Source organism: Gambusia affinis, linkage group LG02 (assembly GCF_019740435.1).
Source record: "Gambusia affinis linkage group LG02, SWU_Gaff_1.0, whole genome shotgun sequence".
NCBI lineage: Eukaryota > Metazoa > Chordata > Actinopteri > Cyprinodontiformes > Poeciliidae > Gambusia > Gambusia affinis.
In genome coordinates, this window is record NC_057869.1 from 23,638,803 (window position 1) to 23,662,284 (window position 23,482).

At 41.4% G+C, this 23,482-nt stretch overlaps 1 protein-coding gene and 1 non-coding gene across 2 annotated transcripts; both read right to left on the bottom strand.

The window, feature by feature from the left end:
- Positions 1 to 666: 666 nt before the first annotated feature.
- LOC122841522 (NAD(P) transhydrogenase, mitochondrial-like) lies at positions 667 to 22,219 on the bottom strand. Its single transcript, XM_044134883.1, has 21 exons — positions 21,876 to 22,219; positions 20,995 to 21,224; positions 20,717 to 20,916; positions 20,084 to 20,171; positions 19,855 to 19,943; positions 19,565 to 19,752; positions 18,462 to 18,595; positions 18,165 to 18,356; positions 17,548 to 17,698; positions 14,564 to 14,725; positions 14,374 to 14,484; positions 14,122 to 14,267; positions 13,790 to 13,985; positions 7,447 to 7,680; positions 6,496 to 6,656; positions 6,072 to 6,251; positions 5,840 to 5,999; positions 2,900 to 2,981; positions 1,673 to 1,791; positions 1,226 to 1,341; positions 667 to 1,138 (listed from the first exon to the last, which is right to left on the bottom strand). Exons 1-21 carry the CDS (start codon positions 22,003 to 22,005, stop codon positions 992 to 994), a joined length of 3,216 nt encoding a protein of 1,071 aa, XP_043990818.1. The 5' UTR covers positions 22,006 to 22,219; the 3' UTR covers positions 667 to 991.
- On the bottom strand, positions 8,799 to 8,872 carry trnai-gau. The gene has a single exon. It is a non-coding gene; the product is annotated as a tRNA-Ile (tRNA).
- Positions 22,220 to 23,482: the final 1,263 nt, after the last annotated feature.

The window sequence follows — 23,482 nt, forward strand, 5'->3', positions numbered from 1 at the left end:
AATATTGTGCTTCCAACCTTTTGTATCAGCCAAACATCAAAGTGGGCCAGTTTTCCCTTTGATCTGTGATTGGCCGGCACTGAGCACTGAAATACCGAGAAACAGGTTTTTCTTTTTATGTACAATTACTACATCAAAACTAGGAACTCCCACTATGTTTGGCTTGTAAATGCGTTGACCAACTACATGTAAGTTTATGGCCTTTGCTGAGTTTAATTACAATCAGATGAAAGGTAGAAGGATATTTTTGATGGATAAATGAGGATATGATTGTAATTCCTTCATTTTCAAATCTATGAAACATTTTTTTTTCTCTTTTGTGGTGCTGTAATCCTCAGAAGAGATAAATCTGAATCGGTCAGATGTGATAACAGGAAAATTCTTACTGGTTTGTTGCTTATCTTTAGCGTTTTTGGTGCCATCATCGGTCATGTGAAGTCTGGCAATCTACTGCAGTTAGACTCAACAACAACTGGTGACATATATACAGTCGACACCAAAATGATTCATACTTCTGGTAAATTACGCCTTCTTAAAAACGCCACTAAAAATTTGTATCTTCAGGATTTACGCCAGGAACTCTTGGATCCCACTCAACCTCGTTTTGTTGTAACGGTACTAAATTTTGCAGATAGCATTTGCACTTAAAAGAAAAACATTCTAGAACATATTTGAATATTTTATTTACAGTTCAGAACACATTTGTCCATGAGGTAATGCACTTTATTTTTTAATCAAACATGAATTCTAGCCATCCAGACATGAGAACCAATATTTTACAAGCACATCCCCTTGTGTGTGCATTTGTTGACGCTTGCAACCTCCTGGGATTGCATGACTTTAAATATGACCGTGAAATGGCGATGGAAATGTATTATGCCTTATTCTTTGCAGATCCAATACATCTCTACAAATACTCAGATCCTTAAATCATTTCCTGTGAATGTGGATCTAATTTTTACAGAAAAAAAAAAAAAAAGATGAGTTGTAGCTAGTAGAAGACCTCTCTGATCTTTGCCTGCAGTGCGTCACATGTTTTCTTGGCATCTCCCAGCAACATTGATGTATTGGGTTTGTAGAAAATGGGGTTGTCCACCGCCGCGTAGCCCACTCCCAGTGTACGCTTCATCACTATGACCTGTAGGGAAAACACACATCAAGTCAGTTCTATAAGCAAGACGCTATATGTTTCCAGTAAGAGTTCATGGAATATCCCCAAACAGACCTGTTTGGACTTCCACACTTCCAGCACAGGCATGCCGGCAATTATAGAATTGGGATCTTCTTGTGCAGCAGAATTCACCGTGTCATTTGCTCCGATGACCAGCGTCAAGTCCGTCTCTATGGGTCACCAACATTCACACTTTTAGCCACGACATAGATAAAGAACAACGCTCCACTCCCCATCTCACGCTGTCATAAACAAGAACCATGTGTACTGGACGGCGTGTTGGTTGCTAAGAAAACACCAGCGGTTGTCCGAATAACATGGCATGTCTGAATATTAACACACACATGCGTGGCAGCTGGAGGTGTAAATGGAAATGTGGACGTGTTTAATACACAAAGGCTGATATTGTTATTTTATCCTATACTGTCCTGCCAAAGTGATAACCGTGCCTCAATAAATACTACGTTTCTGTCGTCGTAATTTATTTTTGAAAGAGTTTGCCTGGAAAGTCGTCATTGATCTCATCCATCTCCAGGACCACGTCATAGGGGACGCCAGCTTCAGCCAGGAGAACGTTGAGTTGGCCAGGCATGCGACCAGCCACGGGGTGGATACCAAACCTGTCAGAGACACACCAATCAAAAGTCATCCGCTCTGATCAATCATCCTCCTGCTTTTTCTGAGAATAAAAATAAAAAAAGCCCTCGTCTCTTTCAAATGAGTTTATGTAGATCTAAAGACATATATGGTCACATGTACTTTGCAAACATGCAAAGCCATGCATCATTTGTTTATATTTCCTCTTCTTCCATTATCTTGTCATCTATCATTGCCATTTTTAGTGCACATATCTGCTATGCAACCTGCCATCGTTGTCAAAAACTTGAGTAAACATGTAGCATCCAATCAGACATGTTTTGGGTTTTTTTTTCCTAGATGTGTACAGATGGAAAGGTGCCTACTACAAACTGTTAACTTTAGAAGACTGAATAGATTTGCATCCTGCACTTTTTTGTAAGAAAGAAACAAACAAACATAACTTTCCTTCGCTCTCACAGTTAATGCAATGCTTTTACTAATCTATCACATCAAATACCAATAAAATGTTGGTATGTGAAAACTAAACAACCTTGAAAACCTCTGTATGAGACCAAGATCACTTTGAAAGATTGGAGGAGAGTTTGACTTCTCGGACAAGCAGGAACAAGCTGTCGCTAAACGTGATTAAAACCAAAATGATGTTATTTGGAAACTCCAGAGCAAGTACAGAAATGAAATACAGATAAATGGAGTAAACATTGAAAGGATCCAGGAACACAAATTTCTGAGAACTATTGTTGATGAAACGGTCACTAGGTGGTCACCATATATATACAGAACAAAGTATCAAAGAGCATTTTTATACTAACTAAAGCCAAGAAATTGGTCAAACAGAAAACGCTGCACATTCTTCACCGTTCCCTAGTTTTACTCTAGCTCAGTTATTGCGTGGAGACATGAAATTACCTTGCAGCCATTAAACTGTGACAAAAGAAAGCAACAAGAATTGTCATACAGTTGGCTATCTGGTTAACACAAACTTATTTGTAAATTATTAAAACTTACTGACTTTATAAACTATAAAGAGTGTGTATCTTACTTAAGGCCCAAAATAAACGCTTACCAGAAAATATTCAAAAACATGGGGTGGGGAGGTAACAGTGCAACAAAAGGTACAAAATTACTCACCTGACAGTCTTGCCTTGTTCTCTTAACATCTTCACCATGTCTGCTATTGGGTACTGGGCTTTGGCTGCACACAAACCCCAACCTAAACAAAAAAAATGGTTAAAACATGAGTTAGGAAATCACACTCCTACGCTCTAGATTACAAGAGCAAACTTTCTTAGATCTGGGTTCTTGATACGCATCAGCACCATTGTTCATAGCTGAATAGAAACACAATAGTCCAAAACCATCATTCATGTGTTCTTTATTAATTTTGCTCTCCTCTCTGTGTCCTCGTCCTTATTCAAATCCCAGCAGCTCAATAAGTCTGAGATCAATCTCTCTGAGAAATTGCAGCGTATGTATGATGGATACGGGACTCCTGCGTGCAAAGAGCCGTTTTGCCTCACCACTGTTTAACACTGGTGGTCATGTTCCTAACAGAGTTCAGCATAGCCTCTTGTTAAGGTTTCCTTCCCTGTTGTTGTTGTTGTTGTTGTTCTGAAGGCAGTCACTCATGACCTGTACGGTATTTCCCCAGACAGCCAGAGCCTTCTGTTTCCTCACTGCCCTCCTTTGTTGTTGACGGCGCTTGGACAGTCTGGACCTAATAGTTGCTTCGACTTTTCCCTGTTACTGTAATCAAACCAGCGTGTTGGACCACACAGCTGTCCTCGCGTTGGTCCAGGGCCATTAGGCAACAACAGCAAGATGTGTTTCCAAGATTTTCAGAATGGTTGCTCTAGCTCAGGCTGCTAAACAACAACTTATTTGTCAGATAGATCTGGCGTTTCTTTTGTTAAGAAGAAGAAGAAGAAAAACATAATCTGGTAATTATCTCAACAATCATTTTTTAGGTTGGTTGACAGATGATACTAAGTGCTCTGCTCCCTCTTGTGGTACCTGATGTTTTCTTTTGTTGTCTCAAATGAACTAATCACCACCATCAGTCACAGTCGCTGACATTTCCAAAAGATTCCAGGTTTTTTCATCACTGCCGTTTGGATGCATCTTTTGGCAGAGCGGCCAGTCTAAACCTTTTTTGTGTCAGGTAAATGAAACAAAAGACAGATGTTATTACAGAGCCAGTGTGTCTGAGCAGAGCGGAGAATTCACTCTGTTTGGTCATGATATCATCCCACACTGCAGCTGCAGTTAGACGTTGGTGTTTCCCAAAAGTCCTTGTCTCTTTTTGGAGTCTCTCTTTTTTTTCTTTTTTTTTTCGGAACGCTGCAATGTGGTTACATCTGTTTTGAGCTAATTTTTCAACAAAAACGTCCAAAAGAAGCAGAAACACTCCCACACGGGGACATGCAATACTTCTGAACTCGTTCAAAAAGAGTTTTATGTATATTTTTGTTTTTGTGCCACATGCTATGATGGTGTTTGATGCTGAGTTTTGGCATTATTTTTAACGTTTGTTCGTAAAGTTTGTGTAACAGTGTGTCCACAATCTGTTTAGAAAACATAAAAAATGTTACAACAGAATAAATGGCGACTTATTTCCAGGATTTCATAATTAAAACATGTGTAGCTTTTTTTATTTGCAGATTTATTGGTATCCAAATCGTTCCATGAGTGGAACTGCGAATTTCTGTATGATCGACTGGAACAAAATGTTTTGCTCTGATTGCGATTGTAGGCCTTAACATGTACATAACAGAAAAACAAACCAGCATACAGAGAAAGAAGATGTGCAGAGATTTTAAAGAAATCATCATTTTAATTGCAGGGATGTAATCTTCCGCTGATTTTATTCTAGTACAGTGGGGAAAAAACACAAAAACAACAATATCGCACTCAATAATTAGTGCAAAATAACTTTAACTGAAGCATTTTTAAATTATAACCTCAGATATTTAATTTAATTTGAACGTATTAAACCTTTTACTTAATATTTCATGAGTTATTGTTTTCCCTGGGATGTAATGTTTCTTTTAGCCTTTGTCTTGCTGGGCAAGGAGCAGTGTTTATCCTGCCACCATGAAGAGTGAGATGTAAACATTTTCTGTAAGGGAACTGCAGCAAAGAGTGGCATCTGGGGTCTCCAAGTCTCCATGACAACCATTAGACAGCATCTACAAACCAATTAGTTGGTAGGAAAAAATATTTTCTGTCCTACCATCACAAAGGAAAAAATGTAGGTTGAACTAACTGGAGCTGTTTGTCTTGTTAGGATGTGATCAAGATCGAGATTTTCCAAATCCAAGGATGAGTGCATGAAAGACAGCCTAACACCCACGAGTATGTACGGAGGAGGACGTGTCATGCTGTGGGCCTTGTTATCCTCCAACGTGTTGGAGTGCAATAGCAGGAGGCTGTGAAGTTGACTGAGAATGGGTAATCACAGTTTTTTTTCTTTCCTTTTTTAATGTGTAATGATCCAAAACAAAAGGTCAAATCAACATAGAAGTGGTATATCAGACACAAAATCAACTTTCTTCTAAATACCAGGGAAAACCTGCTGTGTGAGCTGAAGAGAGGAGATCATGAGATCATTCAGGAATCTGGATGTTCTGGACATAATGTGCGAAATGAGAATGGTGAAAAATCCTTCTCTTTGTCTGATCCAACTTTGTGAAATTGGAGGAAAATAATTGCTGCTCTAAGAGAGCGGAGAGTACAAAAACAGAAGGGAGGCAATAATTGTGAAATTACTTATTTTGTTTAAAGCAATTATTTCTTAACACGGGAATCTTTCAATGCACTAAAAACGTTTTTTGTTTTTTTAAGATTTTCAGTGCGAGATGGAATAAAAAAAAAAGCATGAGTATTTGAATGTTTTTACACATGTAGTGCCAATACTTGAGGATATGAATGTGTCATCTTTGCAACCATGTAGAAGCAGAGAGAAAAAAAAAAACTGAGGTTGTTTTACTTAATTCTGTTGGAGTAAGCTGTAATCATAACAAACTGGTTGAACAACACTCAGAAATATTGCATTTTGGTTTTAAAGTCTACCTGGTGTGATGATGACGGTGTTGGCTTCTTTGATTATGTCAACAGTTTGCTCCACATTGACCTCGGTGTGGGTGCCAACGATCTCCATGGGCTTCCCGCCTAACGTGGAGGTGGTGCCATACCCTCCCAGGATCACGTTGGGCAACGAGCGGTTCATGGCCTTGGAGGAACGAAGGAACTCCATCTCAGATGCTTATCACAAGCGTAGCCTAAACGAAACACATCTACTCACCACACACATGATGTACGAAAGGATGGCGCCAGAGGAGCCGATCAGGGCTCCCACGATCGTCATGAGGTTGTTGTCTAGCAAAAAGCCCTCAGCACAGAGCGCCCATCCTGAGTAGCTGTTCAGCACAGTGATGACCACCGGCATGTCAGCCCCACCGATAGCTGCTGTGAGTGTTACACCCTGGAAGAACATGGAAAAGGTGTGCAGACTTCTGTGCTACTCAGTTTCGGTAAAAGCGCTTTGCAGTTTAAACGCACTTGGCATCTAACAGAGTGAAGCGTCAAATTTCATCAACTAAAATGTAACAGAATCCAGACCGGTTTTGGGAACTTTTTTTTTTTTTTTTTTCTGAAAATGTGTTTCCTCAGAACTGAATCTTTGCTGCCTCATCTGTTTGCCGCTCAGATGCTGCTGCAACTCTCACCATGACAGCCGAAAGCCCGGACACCCCCATCAGGCAGCCCATCCCGGTGCCGTAGCTGGAGCTGAGCATAAAGGGCACCATGCCTCCCATGGATGCCGCCATCAGACCGGCGTTCAACATGTGTCGACCAGGCAACAGCAGGGGGGCGGAGTCCAGGATGCCTACAAGGAAAGAACAATTATTTTCAAAAGCCAGAAATGATTGTCAATCGTTTGTAGGGATAATTGACAACATAAAACACAGAGCGTAATTAGTTTCAAGCTCCCCTTTGGAGATCCAGATGTCTCTGCGGAGGAATCCATTACAATCTCTTACAAGACAACAACTAGTCCTGCGACCACAGCCACTGGCCTGTGGTCAACAAATCACATCTTACCAGAATGTTTCTCATGTGTTCCCCTTGATCAGTTCACACAACAGTTTAAATAAAAGACTGCTGATAACTGCATGCAAAGCCCCAACCCTGACCTGGACTCCACAGAGGATTTGGCTCTAACCGCTAGGAGACAATCAATGCAAGTGGATTTATAAAGCTTTTCGGTTTCTGTGTCTTTTAAAGGTACTCGCTCAAACTTTTTTTTTTTTTTGGTTAGTTTACAACTACAAAACTGGTGTTTATAGGGAACAGTGTGACAGACCAATACAAAGTGGAACATAACTGCATTATTTTTATTATAGCTAGCTAGTAGCCCAGGACCTCGGTTTTAGTGTTTTATAAACTTATAAGCTTGAGACCCACAATAACAAAGGTCATTATGGCAAAACCATCCTTGAAAACGTTATTTATAACGTTTGTAATGTAATTACTGGTTAAATAATGTGCAGTCTAAATTTAACCTAAGCTCTGAAGGCAAGCTCAGGACCCTCCACAAAGTGTTTGTCAAACCAAAAGGTCTCCAAAGCATTTGAATCTTGGAAAAGCTGAACGTAGTTTTGGTTAGCAGCTCCAACCTTGCAGCTTTCCGTAGGCCACCAGAGATCCGCTGAAGGTGACGCCTCCGATGTAGGTGCCCAGGTAGGCCACGGTCTTCAGGACACCAGCTGCAGGGTGAGTTTCCAGGTGAGGGAACTCAATCATGTACTCGGCGACGCAGGTGAGCATAGCCGCGAGTCCCACCAGGCTGTGGAAGGCTGCCACCAACTGTGGCAAGTCCGTGATTTCAATACGCTTGGCGATGGTGAGGCCTGTGGTCGAGATGTGACATCAGTAAATTATTACTGTATTTGAAAGCGAAAAAGAGCCAAACGTTACTAAGCAAACACCCGTTTTCTGCTACAAAGCCAAAGTAAGCAAAGTAGTCAGTTGGGTTTGCTGAAAAGAGATGTAGATTGTAACATAACCACTATGTTTGTTTTTCATGAATAAATACGCTAAAAAGTGAACGTATTAAACTGTTCTGTAGAACAGTTTCGGTGCTTTAATTGTTAAAAAATATTTCGAATTTCCACTGTTTGTAACTGATTGGGTGGATCATGAAGTTTTCAGGTGTGTGTGTGTGTGTAATTAGTGATTTAAAAAGGGGCGTGGGCGACGGCGGGTGAGGCGCAACCGGAGAGAAAGACGCTCGCCGTTAGATTTGTGCAGCGGGAGTTTTGACTCGTATGAACGTTTAGAACTTGTAAAAATCAAAGGAAAGACATTAAATAACGATCAAAAGTTCGCCCAGCGCCGCAGATCATATTTCAGGAACTGGATCGGAGTTTGCACCCAAGAAACGCCGTCCGGGGCAAGAAGACGCCGCCAGTGCGAGAGGACGCCACCGAGGAGAAAGAAAGACGTTCCCGGTGAGATCTGGACTTTACTTTTCTTTTTGGGGATTTTTGGTGGTACCACTCTTTTTGTTTCTCCATTTTTTGGAGGGGTTTTTGACGTTTGGATTTTTCCCTTTTGGATCGGGACTTTGGAATAAAACGGGGGGAATATTTCCAGGACTTTGTTTATTTTTCAGGATAAGGAACTCTGGTGTGGACAATAATCTCTTTGGGAAAAGGAACAGAAAATTTCGGACTCTTAATTATTGAGGGTTTTTTTTGTTTGCTGATTCGAACTGAGTAACCATAATTATTGTTGAGGGATTTTGGTTATTGATCTCTTTATCATGATAACTATTATTATTTCGTAGTATAATAATTCTTTTTTGAATAAATCATTGTTGCAGAAGATCGACAAATTCAGTGTTTGAGTGGTTGAGTATTTATTTTTATCAGATTAAAGGTGTGGCATATTTTACCTGATTCCTGTGACAGATTTCCCCCTTGAGTGTATTGTGAATTCAGCTTTCAGCCGAATTTTTACAATTTGGTGGCCAGTATGGGGATTGAACCCATGGCCTTGGCGTTATCAGCACCATGCTCTGACCAGCTGAGCTAACCGGCCCTGTATTTGTTGTTCAGCGAGGACCTGCATCCTCCCTCCTTCACGTTCCCATTGAGGTGCGTGACAGGATGTACAACGCTGTTCTGGATACAGCATGCACCTATTCCCTGATGAGAAATAGTCAGTGGAAAATAATTGCTAAAGAAGGGGAGGTTTTGAAGCCAGCTGACAACCAGAAGTTTGAACTTGCCAATGGCAAAACCTACAGTGCTTTAGGGAAAGCGACAATCATCTATGGTTGGCATGGGATGATGTGGTCGTTGGAGACTTTTGTGGTGGAGGATGATAACCTCACCTTTCCCATCATCCTAGGACTCGACTTTTTGTCCAAAACCTCTGCCATAATCAACCTGGGTGACCACACCTATGGGGTAAAAGGGCCAAAAGGTTATACCTTTTATCCTTTTTCATCTTCGGTTGTTGCCAGAACACCTGGGCATGATAGTCATTCTCTGCTTAATCTGATCCTGGCTCTGCCCCTAGAAATAGACAAAGTACCAAACACAGCATCATATCCCATGAAGATAAAACATCCTCCAGAAGTCCAGAAGCTTTTGGAGGCCTGGCCATCTGTATGCTCGGATACATTGGGTAGAACATCTGTGGAAGAACACAGAATAATGACCACAGATGAAATCCCCATCCGCTGCAGAGCTTACCGGGTGTCTCCTTTTAAGCGGCAAATAATAAAAGAACAGATTGATGCTATGCTAAAGGATGATATTATAGAGCCATCACAATCTTCATGGGGATCCCCCGTTGTCCTTGTTCCTAAGCCAGACCAATCTTTTCGGTTTTGTGTGGACTACAGAGCTTTGAACACCAAAACTCTTCAGGATGCCTATCCCATGCCCATCATCCACGAGCTGTTGGAGTCAATGACTGGAGCAAAAATTTTCAGCACCCTGGATTTGAAGTCTGGATATTGGCAGATGGTGGTGGCAGAAGACAGCAAAGCGAAAACTGCGGTTATTACCCCATTTGGACTTTATCAATTTAAGTGCATGCCATTTGGATTAAAAAATGCAGGAGCATCCTTTCAACGTTTAATGGAGAAAGTTTTAGGAGAGCTACGGGGAAAGATCTGCTGTGTGTACATCGATGATGTGATTGTTTTCTCAGCTTCGGCTGAGCAACACCTGAAGGACCTGGATACCGTATTTGCAAGGCTCCATGACGCCAATCTGTCCCTCAATCTTAAAAAATGCAACTTTTTCCAGCAAGAACTCAAGTTTCTGGGACACATTGTATCAGCGAAAGGTGTTCAAGTGGATCCCGAAAAAACCGACGCCATTACGGTTTATCCTACTCCAACTGACCCGAAAACGCTTCAGAGATTCCTTGGGATGGTTGGTTGGTACCACAAGTTCATCTCCCATTTTGCAGAAATCGCTACACCTCTTTATCAACTGCTCAAAAAAGATGCTAAGTGGGGGTGGACAGAGGAATGCCACAATGCTTTCATGACACTGAAGAAGGCTTTGGGGGAATCACCCATACTTGGGCAGCCAGATTTCGAATTACCTTTTGAAATACATACCGATGCCAGTAATGTTGGTCTGGGTGCCGTCCTGGTCCAGCCAACTCCTGATGGAGAAAAGGTTATTGCTTTTGCTTCAAGGTCATTGAAGGGAGCAGAGCGGAACTATTCCACCTCTGAAAAGGAATGTTTGGCAGTTGTTTGGGCAGTAGAAAAGTGGAGACACTTTGTAGAGGGTACAAAGTTTACCATTTATACTGACCATGCTGCCCTAACCTGGGCATTTAATTGCCCCAGAACCAGTTCCAGGTTAACACGCTGGGTGCTGAGGTTGCAAGATTTCGATTTTGAAGTACGATATAGAAAAGGAATGCACAATGTAGTGCCTGATGCGCTGTCCCGAGCAATGTTCTCTGATCCAGCTGGAACAGCACATGTAGCCCTGAATTCTGCTAAAACCTTGTTAGGTTTACCCCTATCATTAACAGATATCAAGGAAGCTCAAGAAAATGACTCGGACCTGATGGAGATGGTTCAGGATCAAAGATACCAGAGACCTGACAAAATCTCTTACTACAAAGTTCACGATCTCTGGTATAGGAAGACCCCACTAAAAGATGGCATGAAATATCAGCTGGTGGTTCCCAAATCTTTAATTCCTAAATTTCTACAGTATTTCCATGATCGGCCATTGAGTGGACATCTGGGCCGGCTGAAGACACTCCTCCGGCTGTTGGAAGTAGCATGGTGGCCATCCGTCCGGAAGGATGTGTGGCAATATGTGAAGAACTGTGCAGTTTGTCAGAAGTACAAATCAGATAATCAAGTTCCAGCTGGTTTTCTGCAGCCGACACCTCTGACTGAACCCTGGGCGAAACTTGGGGTGGACTTGATGGGACCTTTTCCACGCAGCAAAAAGGGAAATATCTTCCTTTTTGTGGTGATCGACTACTTCACAAAGTGGGTAGAGATGTTTCCTTTAAGAGACAGCAAGACACAGAAGCTCATCACTATCCTCCAGGAGGAGATATTTACTCGTTTTGGAGTTCCACAAAGTCTTGTGTCAGATCGTGGGCCCCAGTTTACCAGTCAAGAGATGTCCAGGTTTTGCTCTATGTGGGGGCTAAAGCATCATTTTACCACCAGCTATCATCCCCAATCTAACTTGACTGAACGGGCGAACAGAACTATCAAAACAATGATAGCCTCATTTGTTGGACAGCATCACAATCAGTGGGACCAACATATATGGGAGTTCCGTTTTGCCATTAATAGTGCTCAACATGAAACCACAGGGAGAGCCCCTGCAGAGTTAATGTTGGGACGCCAACTTCAAGGACCTTTGGAGAGGGTGATAGCCAAACCACCATCGCCTCAGCAACCCATATACAAATGGTTGGAGCGTCATAGTGAGATGAAAGAAGAAGTCAAAAGGAAAGTTGGGATAAGTCAAACCCGACAAGCCAAATATTACAATGCCCGGAGGAGAGGTGCACAGTTCCGGCCGGGAGATTTGGTCTGGGTTAGGTCTCACCCACTTTCCAAAGCAATAGACAGTTTTTCCTCAAAGCTAGCGCCAAAGTGGTCAGGTCCAGCTATAGTGAGGAAACAGTTAGGCCCAGTAAATTATCAGCTTCAGTGGAAAGACCAGCACAAAGGAACAGACACAGTTAATGTGGTTAACTTAAAGCCTTATTTTGGAGTTCAACCTCCCTTGCCTCCGGCTGGGGGGGGGGGATTGTAACATAACCACTATGTTTGTTTTTCATGAATAAATACGCTAAAAAGTGAACGTATTAAACTGTTCTGTAGAACAGTTTCGGTGCTTTAATTGTTAAAAAATATTTCGAATTTCCACTGTTTGTAACTGATTGGGTGGATCATGAAGTTTTCAGGTGTGTGTGTGTGTGTAATTAGTGATTTAAAAAGGGGCGTGACGCGGCGGGTGAGGCGCAACCGGAGAGAAAGACGCTCGCCGTTAGATTTGTGCAGCGGGAGTTTTGACTCGTATGAACGTTTAGAACTTGTAAAAATCAAAGGAAAGACATTAAATAACGATCAAAAGTTCGCCCAGCGCCGCAGATCATATTTCAGGAACTGGATCGGAGTTTGCACCCAAGAAACGCCGCCCGGGGCAAGAAGACGCCGCCAGTGCGAGAGGACGCCACCGAGGGGAAAGAAAGACGTTCCCGGTGAGATCTGGACTTTACTTTTCTTTTTGGGGATTTTTGGTGGTACCACTCTTTTTGTTTCTCCATTTTTTGGAGGGGTTTTTGACGTTTGGATTTTTCCCTTTTGGATCGGGACTTTGGAATAAAACGGGGGGAATATTTCCAGGACTTTGTTTATTTTTCAGGATAAGGAACTCTGGTGTGGACAATAATCTCTTTGGGAAAAGGAACAGAAAATTTCGGACTCTTAATTATTGAGGGTTTTTTTTGTTTGCTGATTCGAACTGAGTAACCATAATTATTGTTGAGGGATTTTGGTTATTGATCTCTTTATCATGATAACTATTATTATTTCGTAGTATAATAATTCTTTTTTGAATAAATCATTGTTGCAGAAGATCGACAAATTCAGTGTTTGAGTGGTTGAGTATTTATTTTTATCAGATTAAAGGTGTGGCATATTTTACCTGATTCCTGTGACAGATTTCCCCCTTGAGTGTATTGTGAATTCAGCTTTCAGCCGAATTTTTACAAGCTGTAGCACTGATGCATATGCATGTCTGGTAAATTAAAGGGGCGGTATTGCTTTCCAGCACATGGTGCCATTTTATGGCATAATCAATTAACTATGTTACCTTCAGTTGCTATAAAAATGCTACATATATCAAATATGACTTAAAAGAAATTTGACTTGGTAATTGGGCCTCTGTCGCTTTAAAAACACTCCGCCTTGAGGATGTCATCACAACATAACTCCTCTATTAACCTTTTAATTATTTTTTTCACAAGCTTTACAGCTCATATAATATCTTGATACTTCAGGTATTATTGCCTTGAATATCATTACATGGACAAATCAAAGGAATAGCGCGATCCAACTCCTTTTGATGTTATTTATTGTAACATAATGTAAAGCTCAAAAAAAGCCAATTTTACATAATAATGCCCCCTTGGGGATCAATAATTGTCTTACTGAGCACTAAACCTAAAAGATGGAATCTTTCATAAAGACTCAAGTAGAGACTTGCAAAATTAACAAGATATATACTGATAGATGTCTAAACTGTGCTTCAAAAACCAATACTCATTGTTTTCTTTCTTCGTAGGTTAATAGCAACACAGCATGTTTCTATGTGGTCTAGATAATGGAGAACAATACTATTAGACAGCGCTAAAAAGAGAATAATCAGTGCCAGAGAAAGGACTTTCCAGCATCGCAGTGTTGTGTTAGAGCTACAAGACAGAGATAGCATTAAAAACGCATACCAAGGGTCCCCCCAGTGGCCATAGCTAACGACATCTGAGACAGCAGCTCTGGCGACGGCTTGAGGGCGCCGATGGTGGCAGCAAGACCCCCTGCTACTCCCATCATGCCCAGGGCGTTCCCCAATCGAGATGTGCGTTGGGCGGAGAGGCCTGCCAACGCCCCGACGCAACACAAGCCTGAGCCCAGGTATATCATCTGAGGGAATTAAAGAAATTGAAAAAAACTCAGTCACGTCATAAAAAAAGCAATGACCAAAATAAGTATGCCTATTTCCGTAAAGTTGTTTAAGACTTCACGGAAGACTTAAGTAGATTAGAGAATCTCCCATCACCTGCTCTATGCTGTACCCAGCAGCCGCTGAAGCTCCGTATCCTCCAACGAAAGCAGCCCCAGGCAACAAGTAAAGGTAGTTGTATTCAGGAGGGTCAGTGGGACGTTTGAACATGTCCAGCATTCTCTGGGTGATGAGGAAACCACCTGCACAGGCACAGCAAAAACAAAGTAAAAAAAAACATAGCAGGCATTTAGCTGCACAGCTAATAAATCACATTCTCCTCTGTTGTGTCCGTGACGACTGTCAGACCGGCGATGTTGATGGATGAAACAAAGGCGGCGGCCAGAGCGAGAGTCTCAGGAAGGCTGGAGGGTGTGAGACCTCCACCCATCAGCACCAGACCTCCAACCGCGGTCAGGCCTGAGAGGCGGAACGGACAGTATGTATAACAGCAGCAAAGAACCACGCAAAGCGCCAGACTGTACACTGAACCCCTGACCTGAGATGGCGTTGGTGACAGACATGAGAGGCGAGTGCAGAGCGGGGGTCACCCCCCACACGGTGTGGTATCCCACAATCCCAGCCAAACCGAACGTTGTGACCATCTGAGTGAAAGCTGCGTTTGGGGAGATGATGCCCAGAGCCAGACAGGTGGACACACCTGGTATTAGGACAAACAGCAGAGAAGCATCATTGACATATGAGCATCTTCACAGCTTTTCTTAAGCCAGGATCCCTCAAACTGCGCTCTTTAGATAGATTTAGTACCCAAAACAGAAGAAAGTGTGACCGCTGAGCTACTATGTCATTCATTTTCAGTCTTTCCTTGAGATATTTTCATACTGTTCTGTAGAGCTACTGAGGTTTTAAACATTAACAGCTCTGAAGCACTTGGAATGTGCCTGTAAAAACAACCCCAAAAAAAGCAAGTACAGGATTAAGAATCAGGCCTCATCCAGACAAAAAAAAAACAACATGCATGTTCTGTTCAGTTTTTATAGATATCCCAAGGGCAAATTTGTTTACAGCAGGCATCATATATAAAAGCAACAAAAAACATCCACTGCTAGTACAGGACAACTACAAATATCAAGAGAAATAATGGATAATCTTAGATCATAGCGCATAATAGACAAAAATAACAAGAATATAGAATGTGTATTATTTCAACAAACCTAAAAGGTGGTGTAGTCTGGGTATTGCAGTCTAAACCAGGGAGATTAAAGCCAGCAATGGCAGGGATAAAAGAAACCCTACCACACCAGGTTCTGATCTTGGAGATCCTAAAGCGGCGGCCAGATGGAAGAAGATGAAACTCGCTCTAAAGTAGATGTTGTGCATTGTTAACGATCAGTTCTCGCACGCTTGGAGTGTATTCTGGAGCTGAGCTTGCTTCACTCCAATTACCTTGCTTGCCACATTAGTGAGCCTCATCAACCAGTTTTTACTAGACAAGGTAAGGAAACCAAACAAAGCCACACAACAAAAAAATGGAACAGAATCAATAAAACACTGATAAAATAGAGTCCCTAATAAATTACAAACTTTAAAAGAACCCAGTTTACTTTAAAAAAAAAAAAAAAAAAAAAGGCTCTGCTGGACTTATTTACACCCTGCATCCATTTTTGATTAAAAGCTCAGCTTATTATCAATAAGAGTTTATAATCGATTACGATTTCAGCTTCCAGGTTGTGAATGACAGTGATGCTAGACTGGGATTTATGAAAGTCAGTGAACATATCTTTAGTTTTGGATGCATTAATTGCACCATGTTGTAAAGACCTCTACAACGGCACCATTCTCAGTTTCACTGTGGTTTAAAAGAGTTATAACAGCGTCATCAGCAAATTTCAAAGTTCGTCTGTTCTCATGCGTGCTCCTACAGGAACTGCACAAACAATAAACGGCACTGGAGAAAGGACACCACCCTGCAAAGAGGAAGGATAAGGGTGACAGCTCGCCTTTAGTTTTCACACATTGTGACAGATCTGACAGAGTCTAACAACCAGCCTACAAGATTTGGATTCAGATGAAACACTGACAAAAGTTCATTCGCAAGAAGATAGCCTGGATAGTATTAAATGCAGATGGAGAATCAACAAACAACTTCCTTGGACGTGTTTTAGGGACCTCCAGATGCTCCACTAGAAGGTTTATTAAAAACAGAGTTGCGTCCTGCACGCTCCCGCCTGACGAGCAAACTGAAGAGGACCTACAGTGGGCAGCAGCCTGTTTCAGAACGCCCTTTCTCTTTATCCTCTCAAAGCCTTCATCACCAAGGAGGTGCGGGCTACTGGTCTGAAGTCATTGAGGACTTCGGGGTTCTTATATTTTTGCAACAGTAACAACTGTGGCAGGTTTCCACACTTTACAATCTGCTGCTGAAGAGACTGCTGAAGTGCAAGAATATGCAAAATACTACGGTAGCTCCACTGAGTGTGTTACTGTCTTAGGAGCAGACAGGCCTGGTGGAGGTACAATATAATCATTTTTAAAAATTACATTTGCATACCCCTTCCCTTCGTCTCTGTTTGATACACTATTACAGCACCACATATAGTATTTTTGTGTGGATGAGGATAATCCTACAAATAACCCCATGTTTCCAATGAACTTTTCAAATAAATAGGGCAGGAAAAACTGTTTTCTGAGCAACTTTGTTTTTCTTTGTCTCTTAATGTGAGAAACAAAAGTAAGGCTTAATTTTTTTAAATGTTGTATTGGGACTAAGGCTACACTACTCTGCTAGAGCTGTGGTACATTTCAAACCAAAACTAAAGACATAAAAGGAACGTTTGATGACACGCTGATAAATATCTTGAGCATATGTGAACATGTGAAATATTAACCTTTTCATTTATGTTTAGAACAAAACGTCCTGAACGTATCTCTTCTGTCTGACGGGTAAGCGATTCACTCCAATGACTCCCATGGCAGAACAGAAATTCCTTTAAAAACTGAGAAATTTTTTATTTTCAATGATCCTTCTTTTTCTATTTCTGTAAAAAGGCACAAAAAAATGAACCATTATTTCAATTAAAATCTGTAAAGAGGACAAACACCATCAAACTCATGCCAAGTGGCACGAGCTTGCACTCCTCCAGCAAAAAGACTGACAGTCGACAAAAACATCCATTTGAGTGGGAATTTAGATTTGTAACGTCAACGATTGTCACTTTGCATTGCATGTTGGGAAGGAACAGCAGTTCAGCTTCACATTTAAGCACCTAAAATACACACAATGCATGTTCTTTTGTTTTTTAATTTTTCTGGAAGTTTGCTCTAAAGCTGTGTCAGTTCAACATCTATGAAGGAATAAGCAGCGACTCAGACATTTGAACAATCTTCTGCTGCGTTCAACCTTTCCTCAAGCTTGGTCTAATCTGAAGGTGCACCTCGGAATGCAGTGGAGCTAAAATATCCACAACAACAAATCCACAGGTGAATATTTCCCCCCCCAGAATCTGACGCTTCGTGTCTGACCTGCAGTGTAGACCCCGGCAGAGGTCAATGTGCGGTTAAAAGGGGAAACTGTTGCAGCTTTTTCGGCCTCCAACTCTGCCACGGTTTTCTGTTTCACGGGGGCCGGCGGGGTCGTTTTAGGCAGTGGAGACGGGAACATGTTGTGACCTTCCTGTTCAGGCAGGGAAAAAAAACACACACAAATATACCCCAGTGAGCACAAGTAAAAGATCCACGAGGTATACATATTAGACAGAGAATTCAATATTTGTGCGATTTGCATTTTGGAACATCTGGACTGGATGCTGGGAGTCCTGCAGCAGGAGATTACACTAAGCAAACAGCACTCATTGACCAGTTAGCAAGGGTTTTGAAGATGAATTTACTTTAGAAAGACTTGAATTATGCGTCAGTCCACCAGCAGTAAGTCGATCTGCCCTACTGAGCTCGCATGATTTTACTGCTATAGACAGAGTGTCCAAACCAAAATTACTGAAAATGTTTCCAGTTTGAGCCTTACCCAGCTGGAACTGGGGGGGTTTTTTGGTCCTGGAGCTTGACTTGACAAGATGTGATAGCTCATGTTGAGAGGGAGCGGAGGACGCCAGCAGAGACTTTTACAGCAAATCAAAACCAACCTTCATCACAAGAGTCCCACGGATGACATGGTCGATTGTTCCGTAGTCAAATTCCTCGCGGGGCTCGTAGTGGAAGTACTCCTTGTCTGGACTGATGGCTTTCAGCAGCTTCAGGACATTGTTGGAGTACAGAGTGCTGGCCTGTGTGGGCATGCGGCTGGGCAGGTCAGTGTAACCAATGTGAGTGACTCCCTGGATGAAACGGAAAACGTTCTTAAGCTGTGAATTTTCCTCTGGGGTGAACAGGATGGGGAACATTTTTATTGCTGTATTTTCAAACACAGACAGAAACCTGACCTTGTAGACGTACAGATCTCCTGGCTTTGTGGTCTCTATGTTTCCTCCAGTTTCTGCAGCCAGGTCCACCACCACAGAGCCGTCCCTCATTGACTCGACAAACTCCTTCTTAATTAACACGGGAGCCTTTTTTCCTGCATGATCGGAGGCAAACAAAAAAACTGAACACTAAGCTGAATTTGAAACAAACTATTTTAAGCTAATTTGGACTAAACAGAAAGTTTAGTAATTAACTAGTACAGTTAGTTCCCATTTTTGAAGCAGAACTCTAAAAAATGAATACCAAAACAAGGACTTTTGACAAATAAAGGCATCCATTAGAATGGCCAAGTCAAAGTCCAGACACTAAATCCGCCCGAGAAATTTTTGTAAGCCCTTGAAAAGGACTGTTTATAATGCTTTTCATCCAATAAGACTGAAGTTGGAGATATTCTCCAAAGACAAAAGCCTAAATCTTCAGCCCAATATGTGCAAAGCCAGTGGAGACAAACTGTACCCTGCAGCTGTAAACATGGTGAAAAGTAATTCTCCAAAGTACTGACTTGGGTGGTCAAACACAAATGCAGGCCACACATTTGAGATTTTGATTTGCAGAAAAGTTTGTATCCTTTTTCTTTCAAGAGATACTCATGCTTTTGCAGCGTACTGTAAATAGCTCTTTCGACATACTTTTCACCAGTATGCATCAGAGCTGAGTATGTTATCTCTGAGCGGAGCTTTGCGAGTTGTTTATTAGCAAATTAGTTCATCCATCTTCCTGACATGCAGATCCCTGTGATCCATCTTGCAAAGTTTTGCTCATGTAGGAACCTTTGCACGGATGTTGAGGACCCTCCAAAGATTGAATAAACTTCAAGTCAGTTACCATGTTTGGATAAAACCGTGTGGAAATAAAGCCTTAGATCAGCATGTTAGCCTGGAAATTCATCAACAAAATCAGCAACAACACAGTTCCTTTTTTTTCTTCTTCTTCTTTGACAATCAACTTAAAAAAACCACACTGGATGTATGCATGCTTCAAAACCAGAAACAGTAGCCCATTTATCTTAACTTTAAACACCCGAAGATAAAGAGAAATGGTTGAAGGTTTCGTTGTTACCGACCTGGGATCAGGGCAGTGCTGATGACGATGTCGACATCTTTACACTGCTTGGCGAACAGGGCCATCTCAGCCTCAATGAACTCCTTTGACATCTCCTTGGCATAACCTCCAACCCCTTCGCCAGCCTCTTTGATGTCTACTTCCAAAGGCTCTGCCCCAAATGACTTGAACTGCTCAAGTGCTGCTGGCCTGTCAGGAAGCAAAGAGTCAGCTTTTCGTCAAGATCACTAACCATCATCACCGAGTCTGCCAGTCTGGAATACAAGGTGTTTTTTTCGTTTCATCTCATACCTGGTGTCAAAGCCTCTCACTATGGCTCCCATTGACTTGGCTGCCCCTGCTGCTGCTAAACCAGCCACCCCACCTCCAATAACCAGGACCTGAGAACAGCGGAAACATCAAGAGAAGAATCAGTCCACAGTTTTTAATGTGTCCGTAAAAAGAAAACGCCAAAGGTGGACTTAAGCCTCTCATTTCAGAAAGAAAAAAAAAAAAAAAAAAACGTTGAGTTGAAGGTTACCTTAGCTGGAGGGACTTTTCCTGCAGCTGTGATTTGACCAGTGAAGAACCGGCCAAAGTTGTTGGCAGCCAGCACCACAGCTTTGTATCTGCCAAAATAACACATTTAACAAAGCCACATTCTTTGTTGCAGAAAGCAAGTTTTCTTATGTTTACAGTATATGACAGATGGTATGAGTCTATTCCTACTGATATCAAATAAGATATGACACAGTGTCTAATTTAATGCTTTTGCAATTATTATTTGCAGGTCATGTAAATTTGCTGTCAACATTCATAAAAACTAAAGCTGCAGAATTAAAATAAGTAATAACAATCTTAACTTCTGTGTATTCAGAATTAGGCAGTTTATTTTAGGCCTGATTTTTTTTTTTTTAATTTCATTTATCAGGGGTACCTCTGTAAACTGACTATAATAGGAATGCTTTCTGTTTTTATGAAAACAAAAGCAACTTTCAGGGTGTCCATATCTGTTAATGTTTACATTTGCACTGCCACTGCTGAGCACAGGTCTTACAACTAAGATATAGGTCATATATATATTGGTGTTCATAGAACTTTTTGACTTTAAACTCATTATAACTCATTATAATGATGTACGTGAATCTCCTTGTTTATCTAGATATTTCTTTACCCAGCAATGTTGGCCATGGAGCTGAGAGCATCGTATCCCTGGGCGATGGTAACTCTGGGCACCTGGTCCATTGCCAGCACGGTGCTCTGCCTCTCTGACAGCTTCTTCATCAGGTCTGGATTCTGTGCCGGATAGATGAAGCTCACCAAAGTGGACTTGGGTTTCAGGAGATCTGCTTCACTTAAACTGGGGGCTCGAACCTGGAAAAGAAAGGGAGTAAATGAGAGGCAGCGTAGATTACAGTATTTCAGATAGCTAATAGAAGGAACATGTGAAACCTTGAGGACCAAATCTGAGCCGAGAGCTCCCTTGACGTCGGTGATGGTAGCCCCTGCATCCTTGTACTGCTGGTCAGAGAACTTGGCTTCATCTCCGGCTCCGCTCTCCACTTGCACCTTGAAGCCCTGCTTGACCAGAGCCTGAACCCCGGCGGGTGACAACGCCACCCGGCGTTCATTCAGAACTGTTTCTTTAGGAACACCAACCACTAAATCTTTGTAGGGCACACCTAAATGAACACACAGCGAGCGACGGTTAGGCCCGCCTTTCTTCAGAGGATCTCAAAAAGCATTTTTAGATGAATATTTAAAGTTGTGATCCGAATATTACAAGTTTGCATGCTCTGGCTTTAGAGAGCCAGCGTGAGTCTGCAGCTGACATTGTGTGGCCGGGGAACAATATCATGTTGCACATTTCTTTGTCCATACATGGCTTGGTGACCTCGCCACCATGGTGACATAAGTAGCAGGTGATTGGCTCTGATCCACAGAGAGGCCTCCGCTCTTACAGAGACACTCAGAATTTCAACTTTAAAGCTTTCAGTAACCCCTAAAACCGCCACAAACACTCTTTGGTGTCTCCACAGTCACGTTACAGCAAACACATGCATCTCTCCAGGAAACCTGTCAGGCAGCAGTGAGGATTCAACATGTCACCTTTAGCTGACCTACATGTTAGCAGCGCCCACAAGTCAGCGGGTGAAACAACTGCCTGCTTTCCCTATTTTGGGATTATCTAACCTTCTGAAAGCATTTTATGTTCTAAGGAGTTTCACACTTCTCTGGGCCACAAAAAGGCAACTTTGAGCTTAGAAACCTTAAACTGGAGATGGAAAAAATCTAAATCAAGAGAGTCTTTGTCTGAGCAGAATAGTTCCTACCTCTGGAAGCCTTTTGGTCCCATAATACAGGAAAAGTCCTAAAATGCCTCCTCCCAAGTATTTTCTGATGAACCCTCCTCTGGGACAAAACCAGGCAGGAGCTGGAGATGCAGCGCAGGAGAGTTGACATGGCTCCTTCAAACTCAAACAAGCAGATAGATTATTCTGTGTTAAGACTGCTTCTTCATCTGGTTTCAGACACCAGAGGACATCTTGATTCCCTCCAGAAGGTCCCGATTCCCCCAGTTACACACTCAGGCCGTCTGTGCTGCAAGGCCTACAGACAGCAGAGTGACATTTCAACTCTGCAGGACACAACACACACACATTCACTCACTCGCTCTCTCTCTCAAGGCCTAGGGTTGATTACATGCAACGTTCCACTTCGCGAGATCTGGAATTGTGACGACAGAGAGACGCAAAGGCTCAGTGGGGGTCACAGAGACAGTTGAGTAAAAAAGCATGACTCCATTCGCAATTTAAAATGGGAAAAGGGTATTCTGATATTTTATAACAATATGTCATTTATTGTGGGGATTCAACTTGTTCTAAAAACAGTTTTCCTCAGCAATGCAAAGTTTTCACTTTGTCGGTAATTTAATTAAACTATCATTTGCTTTCTGAAAATGAGAAAGGAGAAGGTGGATCAGTGTTCCCAGGAAGCAACAACATTATATCTGACCACTCAGGTAGTATATAAAATTCATTGTTTTATGTAGCTACAAATTAAAAGATGCCTCAACAGGCTAGAAATTCAGTAAAATCATCAGCAGTTAACACCACAACTCATTAATGATTATAATGTAAACATGTACCACGCATACTTCCTCTCAATTTGATATTTGCATATGACATCAACTTTACATTTCAAAGTTCAACACACAATTATCTAGATTCGATGTATTTTCTTTTCTGTGCACTAGATGGCAACAGAGTACTAGAGATAAAAACCTTAAACTCAGAATGTTGGACTGTATATGACTTTTTGCTTTCACATTAAGCTGTATATATTCACAAAAATATATTATATTATATTATATTATATTATATTATATTATATTATATTATATTATATTATATTATATTATATTATATTATATTATATTATATTATATTATATTTTCCGTCTTTTGTAAGACCTGTAGTGGAATTGTTATTTTGCTTGTTATTATGTTGAGTACACTAATGAACTCCTATCTTAAGAGAGTGGTGTATTATTGTTTGGGAATCTGAATATTTGCTTTCTGCGTCAAACATAACTGCAATTTAGATTCCACGCTCCATCTATTTGCAAACTTACATGAAATACAGAATAGAAAACCAGATTTGCTTGTGTAGTTTATATATATGCAATTATATAATTTGGGGTCTTTTCAAAAAGGATCTCTGAAGGAGAGCCACATTGTTTCACTAAATGCATATAGTTAGAGTTTAAATTAATATTTTTTCACCATCAATTTTTGTTTATCGTTCAAAACTAAATTTTTCAGTACATTTATTTCAGAGTCAATGGTCATGTTTTCAGTTACAGCTATATTTTTCAAGCCAATATTTATTTTCAGTCATCTCTTTAGCCTCATAATATATGCCCGATATGACTAGCTCGG

Excerpts from the sequence above, each read along its gene's own strand:
- LOC122841522 (XM_044134883.1), bottom strand. The coding sequence starts at position 22,005 with ATGTCAACTCTCCTGCGCTGCATCTCCAGCTCCTGCCTGGTTTTGTCC. Across the intron at positions 14,485-14,563 it reads TGTCACCAACGCCATCTCAG|GCCTGACCGCGGTTGGAGGT; the intron begins GTCAGGGGTTCA and ends TCCGCCTCTCAG. Across the intron at positions 7,681-13,789 it reads GGCCACTGGGGGGACCCTTG|GCCTCACCATCGCCAAGCGT; the intron begins GTATGCGTTTTT and ends TCTCGACCACAG.